General features: G+C 45.0%; 1 protein-coding gene across 4 annotated transcripts in view; it reads left to right on the forward strand.

Moving 5' to 3' along the window:
* LOC124997846 (glutamate receptor ionotropic, NMDA 2B) overlaps positions 1–27,317 on the forward strand; it is a 143,261-nt gene that overhangs the window by 79,576 nt on the left and 36,368 nt on the right. For all 4 annotated transcript variants that reach the window (XM_047571856.1, XM_047571854.1, XM_047571857.1 and 1 more), the window contains 4 exons: positions 6,357–6,500; positions 7,225–7,495; positions 15,456–15,648; positions 26,372–26,486. In XM_047571856.1, coding sequence (XP_047427812.1) covers positions 6,357–6,500; positions 7,225–7,495; positions 15,456–15,648; positions 26,372–26,486 — 723 coding nt within the window. The remainder of the gene's footprint in view (positions 1–6,356; positions 6,501–7,224; positions 7,496–15,455; positions 15,649–26,371; positions 26,487–27,317) is intronic.

Here is a 27,317-nt window from a genome sequence, read left to right on the forward strand (position 1 = left end):
TTCCACCTGTGCTCCTTCCTTCCTTCTGTCTTTTTCCTCTCGACTGCTTCTTCCTCACAAGACAAAGACAAAACACCTCTACAGTGTATATTAAGATATGTAAAACACAAAGTAATTATAAATTCTTCAAAATCAATAATTGTTGCGTAAGCCTAGTTCTTCTTCTTCTTCTTCTTCCGGGCTAATTAAGATGTAAGAGCTCATCCCACGTTCTCACTCGTGATCTCTTCTTGTTCTTTATACATGCAGGGAATCATTCATCGCATGTAAAGCGTAATCCGCTCTGAGCCGCGCGCTGCTCGCAAGATAACACACGGCACAGTTAGAACGGATTCTCACAAATGTGCAGGAGAACGTGAAACGACACTCGGCAACCGGATAGCTCAACAGGAAGACTGGAAGTGGGTCCCTGTCTCCCGACCTCTCAGAGTCGGCCATGCTAACCAGATGCTAGCAGCAGCCAGACGTAGTCAGCTAAAGATTATGGGAGTAGTTCAGCTGAATTCACCTCTCTCGACCTTTTCGAGGAGATATCAGGTCTGGAACTCGATTGGTAGCGCGGTTCAGCTCAGATTATCTGGTAATGTGAGGGGTTTTAACGATCTACTCTTTGAAATTCCTCATAGTAGCCAAAGATTTGTTAGTACTTTCAGAACAGAGGGTATGCATTGGTATGCATTTTTCACCCCCCTGAGTGGCAAAAACGTGGTGAAATGTAGCAGTAAATACAGAGAGACCAGGAAAAATATGGATTATCAGATTAAATGAAGGACAATTGGACTCAACAATGATCCATACAAACTAGTATAGATTTGGAAAAGTGGATTAGCCTCAGTTTCAGTTAGTTTTAGGTCATTTCAGTTATGATAAATGTAGCTAAATAAAGGATGCTAACGCTAAGAGCTTTACTGAGAGGTAAAGCTCTTTATTTTTATTTAGTTTTACAGTTTAGACGGTATTAGAGCTTATGATTTCAAGCTAATGCGGCTAATCTCCATGCTCAACTGTCACCCGTAACCATGGCGACTAGCTTTGACGTCACTGAGTGAAAGGAACAAGTCTACAAAGATACGTAGCAGCTGATAAGTAACGACAAACGTACTTTTTAACTAAACGACAAGGAAACAGTGCAGCTGGCGGTGTTGGTAAGCAATGGGTCGACGTTCTAGCCCTTGAGGCTAAGGTTAGCAATCTTGCAGTGTGTGCTAATTTAAGTGATGATATAAACGTGTCTGAAAGGAAACGGAGCAGCTGAAGGTGTTAAGTAATGGTTCTAACCCTTAAGGCTAAGGCTAGCTAGCACTTAAAATGTCACCTACAGTTCTTGCTAAAGACATTTTCTCACATCCACACTCGTTTATCTTTTTTTTTTCCATCTCACTGCAAAATATTATAAAGTTATAACAAGTGTGCAACTTGGACTGGAGTGTGGATCAGTAAATTTATAGCAAGTTGTTGCACTGTGGCCTGTGTTATATTTACATTCATTGCCCAGCGTGTTGGTGCATTCATTGCTCCCTAATGTGGCACAATCATCTAAATAATATTTTAGTGATTGATTTCTGATTTGATTTCTCTTGATGCAAACTGGTTTCAAAATGTACATATGTAAAATTAGTCTATATTTCGCGAGCAGGTCTGTGTCTCTCTTTAAAGCTACAGCTACTGATTTCATTTCATTTATTTGGATCTCCATTAGCTTTGGCTCGTAGTCCACACCCAACACAATTATCTCTACACTGCAGTACTCAATTACTCAAAAGAGCTGAAGTTCTTTTAGTTTACTTTAAGACAACGGTGACTGATCGGCTCATAACGGAGCTGGAGATAATAAATATTGAACATCTGCAACAGAGAAAAGGGGGGAAGAGACTGGAGGAGGAGATGGCGTGTACGACCGCTGAAGCGATGAAGGCAGAAGGAGGGAGAATTTTATGTTCTTGTTCTGGCATTTTGGATCAGTCACGGACGTTGTGGTCTGCCCTGCCTCGTCGTTATCTTGGATATGCCGTGCCTGCGCCATCGCTTTCATGCAGAAACATAAAGGAAGCTACAAAGTGTAATTTCCAACACGCTGAGCAGTTTGTCTTAGGTTTATCTGCGTCTTACTGCGTAGCACTGTATCCCACCCTTTTTTTCAGTATTTTGTTTCTTGTTCTCAGCAGCTGTAAAAACATCTCGGTGTGTGTCTACTCCAGCAGTTACATCTAAACCGCTCAGAAAAGCAGCGAGCGCGAGTGCAAATCTTTGTACCTGACCCACGCGCTCCCATGTTCCCATTTACGTTATCACGCTATGATTAACTTCTCCCTCCGCTCCTCGCGCTCTTGTTTTGTGTCATTCCCGAGCGCCTCCGTGCGTCCGAAGCAGCTACCTGCTATTAGGCCGTGATTGCGGCGTTTGATTTGTCCTTTTGTGTTTGGCGTCGCGGCCCTCTCAGACTGCAAACGCCGAAACATTTGTGCCCGAATACGAGAAGAGAGGATGTTTGCGTTTAAAATCATTTAAATCTGTGTGTGTGTGTGTGTGTGTGTGCATATTCTAGCGGCGCGAGCTCGGAAGTGGGTCTTTTCGCAGCCACTGGTGTGCCCCTGTGTGTGTAATTGAAATACCTGAGTTATTGACTTTCCCCTCCCCTCCAAGTCAAATAACTGTTCCGGGGGAGTGTGTGAGTGCACTCGTTTGGAGGCTCTGGGGCAGAGCAGGCACCTCTGGCAGACCAAGGCCCGCCGCGCACACAGACACACACACACACACACATATTTTAGCACTACTGAGGCTGCTCAAATAAAGACATGCAGGTGCACACGGGCAGAATTAGAAGCACACATATATGCAGTGATACAGACACACAGATGGCCGGTACGTCTCTATCACACACACACATTTCCAGTTTCTGCCTCTCTGACAGCAGCGGTCCTCTGTGGTCGAACAGCTCAGGCTTAGCCTCCTCCTGCGTAAATGGCTGGCTGACTGCCTGACACATGCACGCACGCACGGACACACACCTCCGTTGGCCTGCTCCTCCACTACTGACTCCTGGCTGCCTGCCCCCCCCTCCCCTCCCCTCCCATCCCCTCCCTCCGGCTCCATACAGGATCACAGCCGCCTGCCAGACCCGGGCCAGGCCGGTTCCATTCATCCCATTGTCACCACATTGTCCCCTGCCTCCGTCCCAGCGGAGGCTTCAAAAACCTCCGCCGCGTCCACGCTGCGTTTTGTTGTACATCTCTATCTTTTATTGAAGCTAATTCTTTTTTTTTAGTTCCTCTTTTCTCTTATCAGCCCGCCTCTTTCGCAGGTTTCATCCGCTCTTCGTCTCGCCCTCCTTCCATTCATCTCTCGCCGTATTGTGCGGAGCAGCGTACAGTAGCCAGCGCTGACGTCAGCCGTTGCATGCACGGGAGAGGACGGGGACCGGCTCAGAGGAGGAGGAGGTGGAGGAGGAGGAGGATTTGAAAATCCTTGCTGGCTGGCTGGGTTCCTTGTGTCTGGCTGAGTGACTCTCTGGCCCCCGCTACCCCCTCTGGGAATTTTTAATACTCACTAATCGATCACCTTGAGCCAACTGAGGTGATAATGTGGCCAGATCCTAATTATTGTTGCTGTAAATGAACAGTGGTGTTTTGCAGCACCGGCTTCCCAGCAGCTTTTTATCATTTTTTTTCCTCCTCCTCCTCCTCCTGCACCCGCTCGCCCTCCCCTCCTCAGTTTTTTTTTTGCATTTGCTGTTCTTTTTGCTTTTCTCACAGGCTAATGAAAATTCTGCAGACCTCTGGCGCGCAGAATGCGAGCGTGTTGGACAGTACATTAATGCTGCTCTTAAGAAGAGGGAGATATAGAAAGAGGAAGCCAGAGGAGATGGCGGCTGGGTGGGTGGGTGGGTGAGGCGTGGGGGGGAGGCGAGGGTCGCTCTGTAGAGGATAAAGGGGGTAGCGGGGAGTGCACGAGTCTGGAAATTCAATTATAACTGTGCCCTGGCAGTAATTCCGTTGGTATTAATGGGACGGCAGAGCGAGAAAAGAGATGGATGGAGATGGATGGAGGGGGAGAGAGGAAGAGGCAGAGAGGAGATAGAAAGTTGAGTAACAAATGGATCCGAGTTAGCCGAGAAACGCGATACAACAATGAGCGCGTGCATCATTATTTCATGATGCCGAGGCCTGTGCGTCGGAACGAGGCGGTCCAACGCGGCACGCGGCACGGGATGATGATGATGACATGTTTTCAGCCTCATGGATGCAGCACATTAGCCTCATTATTTGTTCTTGTTGAGAAGGTACAAAACTAGAACAGACGGACTAAAGAACACAGTTTTCAGAACAGTACACCACCAGCTACTGATTTCACCCGGCTTCTAATTAACTGCATGTTCAAAATCGACCATAACGTGTGTGATTTACTGCTTCATCTGGAATATTTGACACAGACTGTTTTATGTAACGGGGGTCGTCAGCATTTTTCAGGCTAAGGACCCCAAACTGATGGAGAGATTAATTATGTGTTCTATATTTAACCCTAGTACATTTTTTTTATATATATTTTTCCCCACAAATTTAAATTTCTTTAAATACGGTTTAACACAAATCCAAAATATTTTAGTAAAGGGGTAAATGGAGGCAGAAGACGATATATCTTTCAGTCAGCGATACAGGAGCTGTCTCAACACTAGACTAGACCTGTCAATCTAAGCCTCCTGTGCACAGTAGGCCCCGCCCCCATCACTGCTGAGCCAATCACGAGGGCCGCATATTATACACAGTGTCTGTCCTCAGGCGTGCTGCAACATTAGCAGAAGAGAAGCTAACGGTGCAGCTATTTGTAAACTTGAACAAAAAATAGAAATAAATAAAAATAAAAGTTGAATCTGCGTTTATTAATTAAATAGCTTAATATTGTATGCAGAACAGACATATAGTAGGTAGGGGGTCCATACTTAATCTGTCCATCAGTTTGGTCCTTGGTCTGAAAGATGTTGAAGATCCCAGGTCTAGTGCAAATTATAAATTAGTCAGCATGTAATAAGCTGCGTCGTGATTGGCTCAGCAGTGATGGGGGCAGGGCCTACTGTGTACAGGAGGCTTAGATTGACAGGTCTAGTCTAGTGTTGAGACAGCTCCTGTATCGCTGACTGAAAGATATATCGTCTTCTGCCTCTAGTGTGTTGATTGAAAGATCTGCCTCCATTTATCCCTTTACTAAAATAAGTTGGATTCAGGTTAATTTGCATTTAAAGAAATTTCAATTTGTGGGAGAAAGTTTAAAAACAAATGTGTGTGTATATATACATATATATAATCAACCAAAGATTTTGCGACCGCCCTGCAGTACTCCGTGGACCTCTTTGGGGTCCTGAACCCCCTATTGAAAACCTGTGTTGCATAACATTTATTTATCCTGTCGAGGGCTATTCTGATTAGTTTTATAGGTTAATTATGTCACATTGTTTTTCCTCTGATCTCATTAATACAAAAACAAGGTAGTGGATCAGCGCCGTGCGAATCCCCCGGGACGGGGCTAAGTTTATCCTTTGATGCCGAATGAAGCGCAGAGAGAGTCCAACGACGCCAACACCCTGAGCCCCAACCCCCTCGTTCTCAAGACGCCGCCGCAGAATCCCCTCATTCATGCCACATTTTCGAGTACGCGCCGCGCACAAGAGCTGGACTCTCGCACTGTGACTCACACATGCTCGGTAGCAAGTTCATGTTGCAGAACTCTGCAGAGTCTTGTCTAGACTAGTATTTCTCACCTCCTCCTCCTCTTCTTCTGTCCAGCTCTGTGTTCCATTTCAGCGCTGGTGCTAAGGGCGCAGGCTCGGGTATCGCGCGCGCGAGCAGTGTTTATTGAAGTGTCTGACTCGGCTGCCGTCTGGTTTGCTGTACGTTCTGCGTCTCTCGCCGCTCGGGCCCAAAGGAAGAGCCTCAGTAAATGTGTTTTTACGTACATCAACACCACTTCAAATATAGCCGTCGTCCGTGTGAGTGCAGCGCTGCAGAGGCTTTGTCAGAAGGCCTTTGTTGGCCGTAATAAAACAAATTGATGAGAATGATTGGTGAGATTAAGGACAGCGGCTTCGAGTCCCCAGAATTTGCTCCAGCCACCCTCGTGTACAAACTCATTAAAGGAGTCATAAAGGCAACTAATGAAAATCATGACCGGTATCATTACAAGCCCACCGGTGTCCTCTCGCCTTTCTCCTCTGTGAGCGAGAGGAACAAAGGAGGCGAAATTAATGTTCGCACCAATATTATTACAAAACCACCGCCGTACTTTCGGCTACGCAGTACGGCCCGGGTATATTAAAAGTCTGAACGTTTGCCGTTACGTAACCGGTCGCACTCTCTGTTTCGCAGGATGACAACTCCATGTTCTTTCAGTTCGGCCCCTCCATCGAGCAGCAGGCCTCGGTCATCCTGAACATCATGGAGGAGTACGACTGGTACATCTTCTCCATCGTCACAACGTACTACCCGGGTTACCAGGACTTCGTCACCAAGGTAACGGCACGCAGCTGGAAAAAAAAAAAAAAAACAAACATGCACAAATAGTCAGGACATAAAGGACACGGAACACAAGATGCACGTGTAAGCTTCAGCAACAGCCACGCGCTGCAAGATTTACCGCACAAACAGGCGTATGGAGTTTTAAAGAGGCCACGTCACGCTCATTTAATGGTTTCTGGTTTGTTTTGCAGGTCTGTTAGGTTACGTTTGTGTGCTTTAATGTTCAGAAAACACATTATTTTTGTCACGGTGTACAATTCTGCGGCACCACTTTTCACCCTCTGTCTAAAACGCTCCGTTTTGAGCCGTGTCTCTTTAAAAAAACAAAAAAAAAAAGAAAGAAAAAAGCAAAATCCCAGTCTGCTGGCCATTATTATGGCCATTATGCAAATGCGTTACATGCTGAAGTAATATCTAACGGAAGAAAAAGGCGTTTCAGGCTAATCAGGAACACTGTTTGCCTGTGGGACAATAAAACTCTTTCTAAAAATGTGCATTTTAACTGAGGAATTTCATCAACCATTATATAACGTTAAAGGCAAAAAAATATGCTGCATTGTTCCTTCATGGAGCAGCTTCATCCTGGAACAATATTACACGTAAATTTTAAGTTTAGTTAAAAAAAATGCCTGATGCATAGTTTTTATTCTTAATCACGTGTTTAATTTTTTGATGACTCACCTTTAATCCCCTTTTTTTTTACCTCTTCCTCGTCTAGATTCGTAGCACCATTGAAAACAGCTTCGTGGGCTGGGAACTGGAGGAGGTCCTCCTGCTTGACATGTCCGTGGACGACGGAGATTCGAAGATCCAGAACCAGCTGAAGAAGCTCCAGAGCCCCGTCATACTCCTCTACTGCACAAAGGAGGAGGCCAACACCATCTTCGAGGTGGCCCACTCTGTTGGCATCACCGGCTACGGGTACACGTGGATAGTGCCCTCGCTGGTGGCCGGAGACACCGATGTGGTGCCCGCGGAGTTCCCCACAGGTAGGAGATGTGAAACTGAGTCAGGATGTGGAATTAAAATTGGATCCCGTTTTTATCTGACTTAATCTCAGCGTGAAAAGATGTTAGCTTGCTTTGAGCTCAGATGCTAAGCTCTTTCGAGTACAACAGCTGCACTGCATGCAGCGTCTGGTTCATGTTTCTTCACGTAGCACCGTGAATGCATGCGCCTTCACACAGTTTTGAATAATTACTAGGAAGTACAGGGCTGTGAAAACGTCCAACCCTCTCCCAGTCTCTTTTGTTCTTCTACGTGTTACACAATTTTTAATAGTAAATGTACTGCAGTGTAATGCAAGAACAATCCAACCTCTGAACTCCTATTACCTTGGAGCATTTACAGGCTTGAGCTGTTAATTTCTTGTCCAGCCACAGATTTTCAGTTGGGTTTTGGTCCGGACTCTGACTTGGCCACTCAGTAAAACTCAGTATTTCTTTGGAGCCACTCACCAGTGGCCTAAGGCCGGAGATGTACTTGCTTTAAACTGGTGCATGATGGCCGTTTAGTGTATCCTAGGCCTGATTGGAGCATCGGTTGTGCGCTGATAATTGTTGGGAATACAGATTGGGGACGGTATCAGTTTCTTTGTCCACCAATCATCGGCTGCCAGAGAGGTTTAGAGTAAGTGGAGTTTACAGATTTTCTCTCTGGTGTGTAATCAATGCAAACAAGTCTTTCTGCACTCGAGTGTCAGCTCACAGAGTGATGTCCTGATGTTCACCTTTATTCCTTTTTGTGGAAAAGTGCATTCAACATGACTTCTGTCTTCCAAACAGATGAATTTACACCAATTGGGCAGAAGAACATTCTCACAGCAGTTTTGAGGGTCATCAGGTTGTGTTGCTGCAAAGCTTAGATGGGCTTAACCATGATTTTAGCCCAGTGTCTTTCAGATGTTGCCTTCACTGACCTGTAATGAGGTGAGAATGATGACCTGCAGTGAGTCTGTGTAACCTAATCCATGAGCAGGACTGGGCTCATGGTAGTGGCGAAGCAACAGTTTATATTGGACCTAGCCACCCAACAAGGGTCAATATCTGATACAGAACCGTCATAGGCCTGATGTTGTTATGAGACGTCGGGGGCTAGAGGGTTGACATCATCACACAAATGCAAAAAAAGGAACCATTGGCCCCGTATTTTTCTTTTTCACCCTGGAAACTGGATTCAACAAGAGTGCGGTTCATTGATAACAGCCAGAACCGTATAAGACCAATGTGGTTTTACCCACAAACTCATAAATGGGATCGATAACAGCATCGGTATCATTAAAACATTATCGACGTCCATCCCTAGTCTTGACCTAGTTGGCGCCACAGAAAGAAAGAAACCCTGACCCTTTTTAAATTTTACTTTCTGTGAGCTGTTTTCCTCCAAGACAAAAAAAAAACCAACAAACAAACTGACCTTTTTCTAATAAGGAGTGAGGGAGCATCTCTTCTCCCCCGCTCTCCTCCCACAACACCACTGGAGGTCATTCTAACCTTTGAAGGTCAAATGTGGAACCAAAGTGACGTCTGAGTTGGGGCGCATTAACCACTCAGCCTGCTCACGCAAGCTGTCAGACGTACCTTTCAGAGCGCCTCATGTAACACTACTCTCAGCGCTTGGGGGCGGACGGGCACTTTTAGAAAGGCCAGCTCCCCGCGGGAATCAACCCTTTAACCGACGCCACCTTAATATCTAACGTAAGTTATTAAGAGTCCAGGCAAGATTGTCGAGCCGGTAGTATATTTACGCCGGACATACGAGCCTGATGATTTGTTGATGTTTGGCTTGGGTTTGATTTACGGCGAAGGGGGCGATATCGCGCCGCTTCTCGTCCTCAGCAGTTTCTGGGGAAATGGTTTTTGCAAGCGGAAGCTGAGATCATTGCACTGTTCAAACACCGTAACTCAGACTTCCTACCTCCGCTCCCTTATCGGCATCACCGGGTGATTTACTCCGAATGGGAGTTAGCGGCAGTTCGTGTGTGCTTTCGTGGCCGTGTGTTTGTGCGTCACGCTTACGTGCAGTTGAGTGTGAAATGTGTGATTGGTTCAGGGTTTACGTTGCATGAGTAAATAATGGGTGAACCAAATGGGTGTGATGATGGATTTTGCTAAACACTCTGTAACTGAGAGCAGCCTTGGCTTCATAATGAACTCCTAAAGCATCTGGAAAGTTTGTGTCATTTTTTTTTCCCACAGCTAAAGTACAGAAAATGTGATTTCTTAACAATAGCAACATTCTTGTAAAGTCAGTCACTTACCGCAAGAACTTTCCGTAAGGACTAGGAACCTCTTGAAGTACTCTGAATGTTTCCACCACAAGAACCAGGGTCCAAATTAAATTTGGGGGAAATGACTTTGCCCCACAAAAAGTCCCCGCTCTAGGCTTAGTACTTTTCAAAAGTACACAAACTTTTTTCATATGTCAGCGGAATAATTTGCTCAGTCTTCAAAGAATGAAGGAACTGTACCTTCATAAGGAACTCCAGTGCAGAAAATTTAATAATATGACAATAACAATTTGTTAATTGACAAATAAAATCAAGTCAATTAACGGCACCATGGCTTGTAAAATCTCCCACTTACTGACACCTACTGGACTGGGGTGGAATAGGTTGTTTTATAGTCGTGTAGAAAATGAAACAAACGTAAAAAACTTTGATTTTTCTTTCATCAGCAGAATAATTTTCCCATCTGAATGAATCTCACCCTCAAAATGAACTCCTAAAGCATCTAAAATGTGTGCATTTTGAGGGGGGGTTCAAAGCTAAAGTACATATCTTTACAATAAGAGGAGCTTTTTTATTTTTAAAATCACTGAAATTGTTTTTTCTTTGTTGTTATGAAAAGCACATTTTTCACCACAAGAACTTTCTCGAGGCCACTATGAACCTCCTGAAGTACTCCGAATGCTTCCACCACAAGAACCAGGGTCAAGATTAAATTTGCGGGAAATTATTTCACCTCAGAAAAAGTCTTTTGAAAAGTACGTGAACTTTGGAGGTGTGATTGCCGAGCACACGACATTTCTGATTGGCCAGTAACTTGAAGCTATTTATCTCACAGTTACTCTTTGCAAAAATTTGCCTCCTTATATATTAAATCCACTTTTCTACTCTTGCTCATCTCTTTTCTGGTGCAAACCAGTAAATCACGGTCAACAGCAGCAAGGCTTGAATCAGTCTTCTTCTTTGCTGCCACCTATAGGACTGGGGTGGAACAGGTCGTTGTACAAAACAATAAGCATACTGGCTTATTTATTTTATTTTTTTTAGTCTCATCTTCACATGTCTTTAGACTGTATAAATACAAACAAACAACCACCTGAACTCCTGAAGCAACAAAAAATGTTTTGCAGAGCTGCACCACAGAAAGCAACATTCGGTGGATGTGTTAAATGCTTTTTTTTTTTTTGTTGTCATGAGGAAAGCATACATCGTAGTCATGTTTCCACCACAGCAACTTTCCCCAGGGCCTAGGAGCCTATTGAAGTACTCACTGTGATTTCACCACAATTATTTCACCCACCCCAAAAAGTTCCTGCTCAAGGGGTTTGTGAACTTTTCAAAAGTGCACAAATATTTAAGTTGAGGTTAAACATTTCTGATTGCTCAATAGCTTCCAGCGTTTCTACTCACAATTAGTCACTGCGGAAGCTTCAAAAATCTATTTGCTTTCTTTCCTGGCTTTTTCAATAATCTTTTCTGCAGCTGCTCGTCTCTTTTCCGGCGTTGAAGAAAAGAAAATCTCCAGCACGGCCTGAGCAGCGTGGCCTGAATCTTGTGTACAGTTTTCGATGTAACTGCCACTTACTGGACCTGGAGCGGAGCAGTTTCTTGTGAAGTATTTGAATATTTTCTCCATGCACCTTTACACGACTGTGGAAAAATAGACCAACGACAGTCTGATGGAGCTTTTTAGTTTCTTAAAAAAAAACTCTCTGGGTGCGGAAACAAGGATTTTAATAGATAATAGAATTAACCAGGATAAAGACTCGGCTGTATTAAAGGAAGCTTCTTACGTACTATGTGTAGAATTCAGTTATTCAACCAACTCTTTATCTCTGGTTTCAAGCTCAACATCAGAAAAACCACACAGAGCTTGTAGTGGCAGCCGACTTCTGCACTGACGCAGAGTTAAAATGACACATGTGACTGACGGTTGAATTATGCTCCGGGTGTAACCGGTGGTTCAGGGTTCAGGAGAAGGTGCGCGCTCGCTGTCGGGCTAATTTGCTTACGAGGCACACTTAAATAATTTGTACCACGTGTGATGAAGAGCCTCAAATTCTCATGGGTAATCCGACTGATGCCTTTTCTTAAGTGGCACTCTGGGGAACCGTCTCCCACCCACTTTCCTTCTTACCTCATGCTGTTGTTCCCACATCGCTCTGTGGTTTCTGTCTTTCTACTATCTTTTCAAACGCTCCTCTTCTCCCCTCGGCTTTCTCTGTTTCTGTGCCTTTGTGCCTCAATAATAAAAAGCCTTTTCCAAAAATACACCGATCAATCACAACATTAAAACCACTGACTGGAGAAGTAAATAACATTTAACCATCTTGTGACAGTTCAGTGTTCTGCTGGGAAACTATTGGACCTAGCATTCATGATTGTGGATGTTACCAGACCAGGTCCCCCCAACCCACAGCAATGACTCTCCTTGATGGTAGCAGCCATTCCCAGCAGGATGCAGCCACAAGAATGGTTTAGGAACAACTAAAAAAATACGAAGAACAGCGTGAAGGTGTTGACCTGGCCTCCAAATTCACTAGATCCCAAACTGATCAAGTATCTGTGGGATGATCCACAGAGGCCCCTCCCTTCAACCCATAGCACGCAAACCACTAACAACATTGTGTTTCCAAATACCCTCAGAAGGCCCATGTCCATTCTCTGATGAGTCACAACCATTTTGGAGGCAACTAAAAAACAATATTAGGAAGGTGGTCATAATGTTTTGCCTGATTGGTGTGCAGTATGTCATGTATGGCCCTGAGAAAGGCTGCCGCATAGTCCACGTCCACGTTGTGACGTCTCAACATGTCCTAGGAGAGGTATAAATATTCGGTATACGCGTCACGCGCCAGTTCCCAGGATGTAGAAAAGAACACACACGTGCCAGGAAGCTTCCCCTCTAAAATAATACAAGCAGAGTGCGTAAAAAGGAACAAGCGACGGGAGTGAGTGAGCGCTGAAGAAGTGTCAACAGTGTGTGACATTAGATGTGGTCCTGGAGGGGCCGGAGCTGTCAGTGCCGAGGCCCCGCGAGGAAGGCAGGTTGCCAGGCTGCCTGTCTATTTCTGCCCACTGACATGGTAGTGGACCGGCTGACATGTGGTCATACTCTGTCAGGGTGATGTAGCCCGACTGATGGACGGAGAGAAGGACAAATTAAATGGCAGATAAAATTGACATGAAAGCATTCAACTTCGCTGAGAGCTGTGTGACCCTGGACCCGGAGGCATCTGATGGATCCGAGACTGACAAAATGGTTATTAGTTGTTTTCAGAAGCCGTATATAGCTTTGTAGCTAAGTTAGCAGGAGCCGCGTTTCCATTATAAGTTTTTCGCAAAATAAAAAACGATATTTCTGAAATTTCGATTTTTTTCCATTGAAAGGTGATTCGTGAATGAGCTGTAATTCTCGTAAAGTCTCGTTTCGCGATATCCCATAATTCTCTTAAATTCTCGTCACTTTGAGGAAATGGACTTCAAATAAAGTGGTCACATGACTACCTGCATCGTCTCCAGTGACGCCGGTGAAGGGGAAATGCAAAAAAAAAAAAAAAATTTCCATTGCACTTTTGTGACAAACTTTTACATCGATACATCTGAAAAACCACCTGAGATATTTGATTGGTTTTTCGAAATGTAGCCGTTCCCATTACCAGTTTCTTATTGCGATACTTTGCGTTTATATTGCGTATTTCTAGGGTGAATACAAACGCAACAAGGGACAGTTTGGTGTCTTTCAGATGCATCAGATTATTACCTACAGTAGATGGTGGTCAGCAGAGAGCATTACTGATGTGGAATTAAAGCACTGACGTATTCCAGCTTCAGAACCTCATCTCGTAGATGAAACATGGCAGTGATAGTGTCCTTGTTTGTGAACGATTTGCTGTAGCTGTGCCAGGACAATTTGTCATTATTGATGGGCCAGTGAGTTCTGAATAAAATAAAATGTCAGGAAATGTGTCCATGAGGTGAATCTGAAGAGAAACTGGGTCATGAAGCGAGAGAAAATGAGCCCAAGAACACAAGTCGTTCTACAGTGGTTAAAGGAGAACTTGATGAATGTTTAGGAACGGCCAAGTCAAAGTCCTGACCTTAATCCAATAGAAATGTTGTGAAAGGACTTGAAGCAAGAAGTTCATGTGAGGAAACCCACCAACATCTTAGAACTGAAGTGGTTCTGTTCTGAGAAATGGGCTTAAATCCCTCCAAACTGCTGTAGACGACTGATCAGCAGTTACCGGAAATATTTAGTTCCCGGTAACTGCTGCACAAGAAGGTCACAGCCGATACTGGAAACAAGGGTTCACATACTTTAGTTACGCACAGATATGTGCAAATTATAATACTTCTCTTTCATTTATTTAAATGTAGGATATATTCATTTACATATTATTACTACTTTATTTACATCATAAAACTATTGTGATGTGAAGCGATGACGTTCTGCAGCTCTCCTCAACTCTGACTCCAGACTCCATTGACAATAGTAATGATTTTACCTCTTAGAACACAGCAGTTGTTGGTCTATCTCTTAGTTTGTTTGTGATATCGTGTGACTTCTCACATGTGAACATGTTAGTTCAGATCCAAATGAACTTGCTACAACACAGAAGTTGCACAACGGCAGACTAGCAACACCCCCGTCCTGTGAAGTTAAAATTACAGTTTTTGTAAATGGATTCTGGAGAATTTATGTGTGAGCTAACAGAGTCTTTAGTTCCCAGTTTTTCTTCATCATTGCGGTTTCATGGATGCTTTAATGTCCCTAAATCATGAGTTTTCTGCTGCTCTATAATGAATTCAGTGTAATTTCAGGATAAATTGGAAGGTAAATCTTCTTAAATCTTAAAGAATTCAGACGTGACTCGATATTAACCCATAATGTGAAACAAAACAAGCATGAATGGTTTCCAAAAAAACGAATCCAGAACCGGTGAGCCGAGCCCGGGGGACGATCCCTCCCCTTCCTCGGCTCCAGCATGATAAAACCCGGGCTACGGTGAACATGAGACTTGAGTGGCTGGTCATTAAAAAGAGATAAACGCTGTGCACTAGCACCGTGCAATTGTGTGTCATCAATTAATGGCGACTATTCGTCAGAAGTTAATAGCGTTATGATTGAATATTAAAATGGATTACAGTGTCAATAATGGTGGTTTAATAACAGCCAGACTCATTATCAAAATGTCAGCAGTGTGTTATTGGATAATAAACTAATTTTCCGAGTAAATCAACTCAACTTTTTTATAAACCAATAAGAGCGGGTTTTAACGTTTGACAGTTTATCAGAAGAGAACAGGACTCTGTTGGACAGAAGGACAGTCAACAAACAGAGATGGACAGACAGACAGATGGACAAACACAGGAAGGTGATAGACACTTAGTCAGGCAGAAAGGGATTGATATTCATCTGCGCTCTGAGTCATAGCGTAGTGTAAGCTCTGTCTCTTGGAATGTGTTCAGAACATGTCCACTCTCTGAGAATCACCCCCATCTCTCCCCGTCACAGTGTCCCATCTGTCCGTCTCTCCTTTGTCCCATTTAATAATCAGTGCTCTTATACCGACGCAGTACTGACCTTATTCTTTTCAACGTTTCCCTCCTTGCCTCCACGTTTTCGACCGACCTCTTTTCCATCCCGCCATCTGCGCCGCTCTGCCCACAACTCCCTCTGATTCCTCGCCTCCGCTCTTCTCGCTCTCTCGCCCGTCCAGGTCTGCTCTCGGTTTCCTACGACGAGTGGGACTACGGCCTGGAGGCCCGCGTCCGGGACGGCGTGGCCATCATCACCATGGCAACCTCCACCATGATGATGGACCGCGGGCGGCACACGGTGCTGAAGTCCGAGTGCCACGGAGCCCCCGACAAGAAGACCCCCATCTCAGGCAACCCCAACGAAGTACTCAGGTGAGTGACGAGAGGTAGATTAAAAAAGGCGGAAATTTCCTCCTAATTGCTTGATTATTGTACAATGGTCATCACCACAATATAATCAAGTTTATTCTTTTCAAACTTTGGATTCTTCACATAAACTTAACTAACTTAACTAAATCACTGACATGTTCTTTTAAATGTGACCGGTAGCCATGATTACACACGAACATTAAAAACAAAATAACAGAACAATTTTCAAACCAGTCAGTCAGTACGTTTACATGCACACGAAAAAAAAAGTAATTGTTGCCTTAATCCAACTTTAACTGGACAACTTAAGCTCAAACACATTACTCCAACTAAAATCAGAGTTCTCCTTATCGGATTAAGACACCAAGATAATGTGATTGGAAATTGATTTTCTCTAGCATGTAGGCGCCTTAATCAGAGTTAAACTGGACAACACGTGTGTGCACATGCTCCACAACCGTTGGACACGAATAAGCCGATGAATGGTTGATGGCAATGGAGCTGGGCTTGGGTCCGTACCACCATGTTCACCATGCTGAGGCCTAGAGGGGCAGGTGAACCCCGCGGTGACGCTTTTAATTTCAAACTAAGAGCACTAACGGCAAGAAGAGCTAACGTCCACACGCTTTTATATTCTGCTCGTTTAACTCTAAAACATTTGGAATGGAAACGCATACAACGAATTACAACTGGAGCCCTGAAGGTCCACTAGGGACCAACTGTTGACAAATTGCTAATCATGGGGTGCATGTGTAAAACCAGATTCAGATTTAGTAGAGCCAGAGACGCCAGTGTTCACAAATGCACTTATTTTTTCAACACACGCTCGTGCAAATATATGCATCGTGCAGGTTTTATTTAATCGACTCCACTTTGAGCTCAGGTCTGTGCTATTCAAAACTAAAGCTGCATTTTCCACAAACTGTCCAACTTCCTGTGGGATATTCAGGTGGCATCATGAATATTTCATCGTGAGAATCACTGGAGGAGTAATCTTTTTTCTTTTTTGGGGGGGGTGGAGGGTTGTACAAAACGCTCACTCTTTGCCCTGCAGCACATGCAGCATCCCGTGCTGCACGATGGAAACACACCGCACAGATCCGTGTTTCTCGGCTACGAGCTCATTAGTCTAAAGCCGTTTGTTAGCAATTACACTAATGCACTAATGTGTTCAAATTAATGTGGCAGTGATCTATAGACGCTAAAACCACGCAGGTAATGTCAACACGGACGTCCTGGCGTGGATGTGCAGCAGACGCAAACAAATGCACCTTTGTCCCCCTCCGATGTATGAACACATACACACATATACAAACACCCCCTTCACATGGCCCTTCTTTGGGAAAAAAAAAAAAAAAAACCCATCCCCACCCCCTCAGCTGTCCGTCTCAGCAGCAGGCCTTTTGAACTGGTTGTGAAGCGTGGCGTTGGGCTGCGCTTTGCTCCGCGCGCTGCCTAATTGGTCCCAATGGCGTTTCAGCCGGCGAACACTGTCCCCTGTCGCTCTGCGCTCCACAGCTCAGCGCGGCGTTACATTCGTGGGGGCAGCGTCACAACCTCCGCCAGCCGCTCTCCCATGTCTGCCGCAGCCCTCGTGTTTGAATGTGTGTTTTTAATGCGCTAAACAGGGACAGACTGTCAGCGAAGGCCACGTGTGTGTGTGTGTGTGTGTGTGTGTGTGTGTGTGTGTGTGTGCGCGCGCGCTCGGGAGGATGTCGGCAGCTCCCATTTAGGACATCAGTTCAGTTGGAAACTCACTACTTTATGTTTGGGGCGTGAAGCGGCGCGCTGTCACATTCGCAAATTGAAATGCATTGACCTCCTCTGTTTGAGCTGCTGCTTCATTCTCGCCCCAGTTTCACACATTCATTCGAATATCCAATGTTTCCCGCGGACACCTTTCGCATGGAGCCTAACTAACCTCTTTGGCTTCTCATGAGGGATGTATTTCTCTTCTTTTTTTTTTTTGTTTTTGCTCCGAGCTTAACTGCATCCTGCACTGAGCCAACAGAAGCTTTGTTGTGTGTTCCAGCGTGCCCCCTTTAGATGTCATTTCAGCCCCTGCCTCTGCTTTTCTGAAGCATTAGTTTCACCGCTGCTTACTGCTCTGAGATAACAGTGGAGTTTGTGGCAGCTGCTGTTGCCCCAGAATACAATTCCCCGTGCTCTGCTCGTGTTTGCCTCGCTGTGGTCTGCTGTGCGCCGCTTTGTTCTCCTTTTTTTTTTTTGTTTTTTTGTTTTTTTTTTCGCTGCTCGTGTCTCCATCGTCACATTCTTTTCTGTCCTCTCTCGGCCCGTAGATTTCTCTTTTTGTTCTGCCCTGATCTGCTTTCATGCATCTCATCGGCCATTCCGCTCCTCTCTTATCTCCGCTCCGCCCCGACCGCCGTCTTCGCTCCAGACCTGCAGCTTCATAATCAACTTAGCCGTGTTGTTGATTAGATCAGCTGCGAGCGCTGCTAAGATCCTTTCGCCCCCTTCCCGCCTTAACTACATTTGTTTGGTGATAACCTTTGTCTTCAAGTGTTCAATCAAGAGATTAGCATTTGGCCCACGGTCTTTACGTGAGAAACTGAATGAAACGGCTAGTTGCCCGGCTTGGGTGACCCCCCTACCTGGTCGGTTCACCGGTAAGTGAATCAGCAAATGAATAGATGTAAGACGGATGGATTCTGAAGGCTCCGTTTGTGAAGAGGGGAAAAAAAAAACCCAAAAAGCATTCGGCGTCACTCTCCTGGGAGATCATTTGTAATTTTTCAGACGGACCTTTAAAGTAAATCATTAATAAATCAGTTGCGATTAATTCCCAGTTGTCAAAAATGGCATTTAGCGTCCGTGCTAAACACATTAGTCTGGGGAGTGTCCGCGGAAATCAATCGAGTCTAGAAAACTAGACGTCAGACTAATCAGGAAACTCAGTGTGGAGCAGGGCTCCCAGGCTTCTTTGTGACTCACATTACCCATGTAGCGCTGGTAGTGTTGCAAATGTGTCAACTTAAATGAGTTCTGATTATTACTTAACTAGTAATCACGTAACACTGGATATTACGTTGAGCTTTTTCTTTTAATACGTAGGTCTTTAACAGGGGGACCCCTAGGTGGTCTGAAGAGGTACTGCAGGAGGGCGTCGCAAAATCTTTGATTGATTAGACATTTTTATGTTTTTTTTAATAATGTAAGATAAAGGAAAGCTTAATATTAAATGCAAAATGATAATATTAAAGTATATTTATAAATAGCATTGGACAGAGTTTAATATGGAACACATATAAGACCCCTGTTTTTTCATTCGTGTCCTTGTTTTCTTGTCTACACAATTAATTGTGTAGGCGTTGCATCTGCCTCAAAGTGTGAATGTATTTTTTTTTTTAATGGCATCGATTTTCAGCCCGTCAATTGTACTTTTCGGAATCAGTCATTACAGCAGCGGCGCGGAATCGAGTCAGAAATCACGTCACAAATGTGATGGAAGGATTTGCAGCCCAATTTAGGCTTTAACGCCGTTGACTCGTGACTTCATTCGGACGTGAGCGTCTCAGCTTGAAAACCAGGATTTAAAAGCATGTTACATAAAAGGCGCTTGGTAGTCAAAATCAATAAACAATCAGAAATGTACACTGGCCACCTGTCATTGATGGATGGGGCGGCATCGGCGCGACGTTTTGTGCTTCTCCTGAGTGAAACACAAACAAACAGAGGTGTGTGTTAGTCCAGACAGAGAAATGTTGATTGGTACAAGTTGATGATGAAGTTAATTAAAGAGGTAAAGAGTAGCAGAGTTTGCAAATCGAGGCAGTGGATACACATTCTTTAGATTTTTATAGAGTTGCTTTAAAAGATTCTGAAAATGGAAAGACGTGTCATCACAAACCATCCAAACCTCAAACTACTAAAAATGGATCTGAAATATTCAAGTCATTCAAAGGAAAGCAGCAAATCTTCACATTTTTGAAGCTGAGACTAGTCAAAATGTGCGGAGGGCGAGGTATCGCTTCTTTCCCTGATCAATTAAATTCCAATTCACAGGGTTCTGGTTTGGTTCAGTTCATTTTGAAATATTTCAGTTTTAAAACAATTTACTTAAAACTGACACTAGAGAAATATTTCACTTGTAACCGGCTCACTTGGCCGTCTTCGTACTTTTTAAATCCAATCAGCTATTAAGGTCTGATGGTTCTCTCAGGGTTCAAGCTTCTACTGTGTTTGAAAACATGAAGTTACATGTTGCAGTGATGCAGCTGAATTCATTTCCTCGTCCACGTCTCTAAGTGGTCAGAACGGAACAAAATCACCCTCCATCTGTCTCAGCCAGTATCTTTCTAACTACCATTATTCCAATAACAGAAGCTTTTCCTTGCGACTTGTCAAACAAACACCTCGGTCCCCAGTCTCTTGGTCTTTCTAAACAATCCCCCCTCCGGCAACTACACAAACCCCCCAGAGAACACTGAGTACACCTGTTGGGATTCTCCGGCTTAAATAATGATGCGACTTTTCCACCAACTTCACTGACTCAGACTCGGAAGAGAAACTGTGGATAAAGAATGAAATGTCAGGGAGACTGTCAAGGAGCCGAGTTTGTGTTACAGGTTTTGGACACTCCATCTGTGTGTCATGTGTTCGTTGAGCTTGTAGATCAAAAAGTGGGCTAGGGCAGTAAGCTACGTAAACCAGCGAGGCTGCTATATGTCCATTAGCATTTCCTCGATGAGCCCTTAGAGCCCTCTCTCTCCACTAAGTAAATTAAGTCCACTGTAGCCGGCGGTTGTGACATTTCAGCTAATGCTACAGTCTGACAAACGCAGATAGCGAAAGAGAAAGAAGGGAGCGGAAGGCGGCGATAGAAGAAGAAAAAAAAAAGAGAGAGAGCTGAGCAATACACAGCAGTACGTCGAATCATGAGTCTGACAACGGCAGCCTTGACCTTGTCAGGCGTGGACAGGTTTCAGATGAGCTTGAAGTTGGAAAGGTGTCAAGTGCTTTTAAGCTCTGTGGATATTTCTGAACTTCTGTGGCCTCGGTGGGGCTTTCAGTGGAGCGTACGTTCGGATGTGTGTCTGCGGGTGCAGAAGCAGCATTTTGACCCCGCTGAGCTCAGCTCGATAGACGCCTCGTTTTTTTTTTTTCTTTGTTTTGTTTGTACGTGATACTTCCAGGTTTTTTCAGTCTGTGAAGTCCCAGGCTTGATTGGAACTAGGTCATGAACGTTGCTCTTCCTCTCTCCATCTTCACTGCCGCCTCTCTTTCTCCACCTAAATCTTGGCTCCCCGTCACTACACCTTGTTTTCTTCGCCAGGTTTACTCTGCTTATCGTTTCCTTTACCTCTCTCTCTTTTTATTGCGTTCTCTCCACTCATACTCTGCTCTTATCTGCTTCCCTGCTTCACATAATTCCTTCGTTTGTGGGCGATTGTAATTTTTGATTTGAATTGCGACGCTTATGTTTAAGGTAATTGGAGACTCAACAAAAGAAGAAAAATGGCCAATCTGTTCAAGAACCACTGTTTTAATTCGCCGCTATTAAGGGCTGTGTCATTTGTCAAGATTAAATCACGTCTCTGTGGTGAGGAGTGTACACTCGGAAGAAAGATGAGAATTGTAATGAAATTCAGCGAGCTGCAGCGACAAAGGTGTGTGGGGTCCAACCAGACACCAATGGAAGCTACTGATATGGTCGACTGACATATGGTACAAACACAGTGTTTAACAGTGAAGAGGCATTCAAATTCATGATGCTGAAAGCGAGCGTGGAGCTTTGGGTAAACCCAAGTGGAGCGACGACGGTGTTAGCTGTGTTTTCTTTACTAATAGAGAAGGGTGACAGCAAGAACTCCTCTCATAAACTAGCAATATTTATATGTTCTTGTTGTTTTACGCTGGAACAATCGGGAATATACAACTAGATAACCAGAGAGAACTGGAGCGCCCATGTCCTTGGGAGTCCTAAGTGAAATAAGTAGAACTTAGGTCTCCTTGCCGTCACTACAACTCTATCTGGACTCATCTAATGCTATGCGTCGTCAGATATTTAATCAAATTCCAGTTGTTACCTCCCTTGTTGCCCAGTCTGCATCTTTTGAGGTGAAGTCCAGCCAAACGTTTGACCGTTTGGTCTCAGTTCATTGTGGAGGTTCACTTCCATCCATGCAGGCACAGCAATAGAGCTAAGGAGGTAAACTAGGCTAATTACAAATTCAGTGGCACCCAAATGAAGCACCAAAGTCTGAGTTGCTTTTGGGTGTGGTTACTACCATTAGCATCAGCACCGGTGCCATCATGGTGCCCAGTATTGGTACAAATACATAGTAGGAACCAGGAACCAAAGCTGTGGTAGATAGGAAGTTACAAGCCGATATGAAACCAAATGCTAACATCTGGCTTCAGCTTTTTTTTGTCACTCCACTGATGCATCAGCCAGTCATTCATTCTAGGGTTACATTTCCAGCCAGCGCCCTAGTTCATGACGTCAACAAGCAAACGCGCCATTTAAGTTGCTCCCGTTGGTCGTCACCTGAAAGCTGGTGTTAGGAACACGCTGAATTTGTTAAATTCCTTCCTGCTTGTGCGCTCCTCCAGACACAAAGTAAAATGTGCGATGGAAGAATCACTTTTATATTTAGAGCGGGGCTTTTACAAGTCCTCCCCGCCTTCCCCCTCGTGCCCGTTGCCATTAGCACAATTTATTTTACTGTTTACACATTTAGTCCCCGTGTCTGACTACACACGCGGACGCGGCGAGGTGCATTCATCACGCTCGACAAATTCTCACCCCCCCACCTCAACGTTCGCGCCGCGTACCCCGAGAGTGTGCGTGCAGCAGGGCTGCAGTATGTTCGCCTGCCTCGGCCGCGCGGCGCCATATGGGGCACGTTATCATCCTCCATATACATCCTTCCTCCTCAAATCCAATAAGTACATTGCGCCACAGTAATTGCTAAGGAGTGTAATTCATGACTAATTCATGTCGGGGTTAATTTATTAAAACTGACTTATCAATATTTCACACATCTCCTTCATTATTCACGGCAGAACATGCGCTAAAACGTATCTGTGTCAGGCCATGGAGTTAGCGTGGCGAGTGTTGTTCTGATTTACAACAGCGGCAGCTTTTCCTCAAATCAAACGAGGGGAGTAGATGCATTGAATTGTCTTAAAAAAAATAAATAAATAAATAAATAAATAAAGAATATGAGGCCGCGTGTGAAGAGGATGTGGTCGATTTTATTGCAGCGCCACAGTTTCTGACTCCGGTCGATGTCAATAGCTTGTGTTCAAGAGGTGGAAACAGCTGCTCGCCTGAATTTTAATTCACCTTCTGTGCAGTACAGTGAAGACGCTCTCCTCCGGCTTAATCTGGAAACTGATGGGTTCAACGGGATATCAAACCCCGGGGTTTAGAGGGTGGGGGGGGGGGAGACGTGCGCCCGCCGGCGTCTTATCGCGCTCTCCTTCGCGCAGCATGTGCGCGGGATTCCTCGCGCGCAACTTAACACCGCGACACACGCAGCGGCCTCACAATGATGCATTCAGGGGATTAGAGAGTGGGGTCGTGTTCTCTGTGTTTATTTGCGTCTCCGCTACGAAGACAAAGGTGACCGACTGTCGTGCAGCTACTGAACAAGGCACTTAACGCTCAGCCGCCCCGGCGGATTTGCTCTGAGAGCGGGGCAGATCTCACATGTTGCCTTCAGTATCACTGAGTGTAAACGCTGTGGTGAAGCGTCCCCATCTGTAAGCGTGTCCACTTGTGTCGGTAGTCAAACAGGAAGCTCATTGTCGTCCCTGTAAACACAATGGTTAGCAGTCCAATCCCCCCCCCCCCCAACCTTTTTGTGTTTTTTTTCTTTGAATCCCACCTCTCCCTCTCTGTCTCTCTGTCTCTCCGTCTCTTTCCCACCCTCTGCGAGATTACTGTTACCATAGTAACGCGGCACATTGGCTCGGAAATCACAGTGGTTGTGGGTGCCATGGCAACACACATATGCTTGTGTTTCGCTGCTGTCAGTGTGTAGGATGGATGCACACATACTCGCACGCACACACACAAACACACGCGGGCCCTGAATTGCAGCACGTAACAATAGCTCGCTCAGTAAAGATTAAAGGGGCCACAGCGTCAAGTCATTTCGTAAATGGCTCATGATTTATGCAGCAGATCCTGTGCACTTTGTGTCGGTGCCAAAAGGCGCTGCAGGACGGGGGTCGTTAGCTGGACGCACGGGTTGGTTGGGTGTGTGTGTGGGGGGGGGTTATGCATGAGACGGTGTGGTGCTGGATGAACCTGATCTCCACCGCCCCGTTGAAAATATCAATATTTAATACAGGAAATAGAATAAGGAAGCCGGCATTATAGTAATTGCTGGATTACATAAATCACTCTATAGTGGAGTAGATAGAGAGATGGAAGGAGAAAAAAAAAGATGGAGAGGAGAGAGTCTGCTGCTTACAAATCTCACTCTGGAAAAAAGCCAAACCTTTACCACACACACACTCGTTTGTCATTTATTTATTCATCTGCATATAAATATATATACACACATATATATATGTACCTGTATGTACTGTATAAAAGCTGCACGGTGTGGAGGCAGTGTGTTTCCATGGAAACAGTCGCGGAGAGGCAGGGAGCTATAGGGTTAAGAGATTCAGCGTGCGCGATGACAGTGGAGTGTGTTCGAGTTCACCTGACATAAACATCCCTGCTCTCGCGTACGCACAACTTCCACGCTCCCGCACCTCCCACGCGACGTGAACCGTAAAGCACCGCTCGCTGTACAGTATGTGTGCGTTGGCTGCTACTTATTTATTTATTTATTTATTTATCTGCTATCATTTCACTTTGACAGAAGCGGTGCAGATCCGACAAGCTGCCGCAGATGTATTTATTATATGCCACTATTTGATGTCTGTGACACCGCTCGCGCACAAAATATTATCGCATTGGCCCGTTTGAAATGCCGCCCTGATTGCACCGAACATCTGCCTGCAGATGGAATTCACAACAAGCTGTTTAACATTTCACAGTAAATGGTACATTTCTGTTTTTTTGTTTTTTTTAATCATTTCCTTGTTGATTTACTTTACCTGGTTTTCTGCAATAAAAACCTGAACCAGAACCTGTGAAGCCGCGTATAATTTATCGGTTGGAACCATAGAATCAGGAAGGATCCAAACAGGATAAACAAATGAGATGCAACATGTTAATTTGTAAGCGTCGGGCTTGATGCTCCAGCATGTGTGCGGGCATCGCGTTGTACTCGCCCTCCTAAAGCGATAGCTGTGTCAGCTGTGTGGAGTTTCTCTGTGAACTTCGGCGATATGACCTGAGTAACTAATGTCGGAGCTGGAGCTAATAAATGTTGAACAGCAGCTGCTTTTAGTAAAATCACTGCAGCGCCGAACAGAGAGACGGAGGAGAGAGTGTGTAGGAGGCAGAAGGAGGAAAGATTTCTCTGTCCCTGCGGATGAAGAAATGCAGCTCGGACCAAATCGCACTGACTAACGCGTTGTTACATTTGTTATTAGCTGCAGGTCAGGTTACAGCAGAGGCTGTGATGGAGCGTAAAGTGTGGTTTATACCTCTGGTGCGAGCCGTTTATACTCTCTGTGTAACACCACCACCCAAACACTAGTCGGCGCTGTGTCTTTTTTGCCAGTTGGGTTAATTTTCTCCGTCCTGCTTCACTTTCAACAACTTAAGCGGAAATTTCACCGAAAACGAGATGTGTAAATGTTCGTATCTCCCAACCTCCTCGATGTGCACCCTTGTTATTGATCCAAAACAATTCATTTGAAAATTGCGGAGATGGAGAACCAGGCGGAGATACTAAAGAGGAAGCATGCTGCTACCAAGCTCTCGAGGTCTGGCAGATGCACGTCAGGCAGCAGCATTAGGGCAAATCTGTAAGCAAGTGTACTCCAAACATAAGGAGATAAACCTCAGGAGGTGTACCTTGGGCGCAGATCTGACGCGGAACCTTAAATCTAGTGGCTTTACTCTCTGGGAGCAAGCGTTGCTGAGCTGCCGGTGCAGCCAGAAGGTTCAGATCAGATCATGGATTTCCAGGCCAAGACTTTCTGTCCCGTGTGGCGGGTCATTGTTCACCGTGTCGCCTAGGATGATCATAGACAACATCTACAACCGGAGAGTTAATTAACAGTTTAAAACCAACGGCTCTGTTCGTGGTGCTGTTTTGTGTTGCTTGCCAACACGGTATAACAGGACGTTCTGCCTCTCTGGCCCTCAACACACACTGTTTACCAGCATGCAACCAATGCCAAGATTGGTCAATACTACTCAGAACTGTCCTTTGCCTCCGAATTATTCATATTAATGTTCAAGCTAAGCTTTTATAAAGATTATCTTCACGATCGTCACATCCGTCTCCCCGACAGAGACTCCAGCGCATTAACAAAAAGTATGAATTCACTGAGCACGGACACGGAGAACGATCGGTCGTCATCTGCGGCGCTGCTTAAATGTCGGAGTACAACCGATGACTAATGTAAATTCATCTATTTGTGGAAGAGCTGGTACAACACGGGCTGATGGCAGATTTATGCACTCGGGTTGTCGGAAAAGAAAAGCTCGTAAAGCTGAAGAATGAAACTTGGGAAGAAAAATGGATAAAGATATGTAGAGGAAGTAATGAGGTTTTTCAGCAAGTGATGTATGCCTCAATCTGTCTCTTTCTCTGTCCCCCGTCCTCAATGTTTCCCTCTGCAGGTACCTGATGAATGTGACGTTCGAGGGGCGTAATCTGTCGTTCAGCGAGGATGGATACCAGATGCACCCCAAGCTGGTCATCATCCTGCTCAACAAAGAGAGACAGTGGGACAGGGTGAGACAGAGGGAGACGGTGTCTGTGCCTGTGCCTGGTTTCCCGTCAAACCTAACTACAGTCTGATGTCAGAATAAAGTGTGAACTCTCTAAAGTCGAACAGAAGCAGTGAGCTAGCCGTGCCCCGTTAGCTTCATGAGCATGTGTGTGTGTGTGTTTCTATCTCCATCTCTCGTCGCCCCGATATTCACTTTTTAAGCGTTTTAAGCCTTAAGCTTTATAGGCGCCGCTCTGATTAGATATTATCAACTCACCGAAGGTGCCTTTGAGCAGTTTTCTGCAGCAGAGGCTTCAGAGCGCTAACACTCTGAGAATGCTCGTCCATAGCTGCTTTAGTTTTCTAAAAGTTTGGCATTTCTTACTATTTCTTACAGCCAATACTTTTTGTGGATTTTCTTACTCAATCATGCTCCATTTGTCCTCATCTGCACTCAGAGCACGTCTCCGAAAAAAAACTCCAGAGCGTGGAGTAGCTGTGCATCCACTGACAGGAGAAGTAAATACTCATCTTTTGGCAAATCGGTGTTGCTGCTGGGAAACTTTTCTCATTCGGGTGGATGTTACTTAGACATGTATCACCCACTTAGACCAGAGCAGACACCCCCACCCCCATAGCAATGACACTCCTTGATGGCAGCAGCCATCCTCAGCAGGATGCAACCTGACAAACACTTTAGGAACAACTCAAAAAACATGAAGAACATTGCAAAGTATCCTTTGGATCATCCACAGAAGCCCCTTACTTCAACCCCTAAGACCCAACATTGTGTTTCCAGACACCACAGGACACTCTCAGAAGAACCGTGTCCATTCTCTGATTACAACTGTTTT

The sequence above is a fragment of the Mugil cephalus genome, chromosome 20, assembly GCF_022458985.1.
Source record: "Mugil cephalus isolate CIBA_MC_2020 chromosome 20, CIBA_Mcephalus_1.1, whole genome shotgun sequence".
NCBI lineage: Eukaryota > Metazoa > Chordata > Actinopteri > Mugiliformes > Mugilidae > Mugil > Mugil cephalus.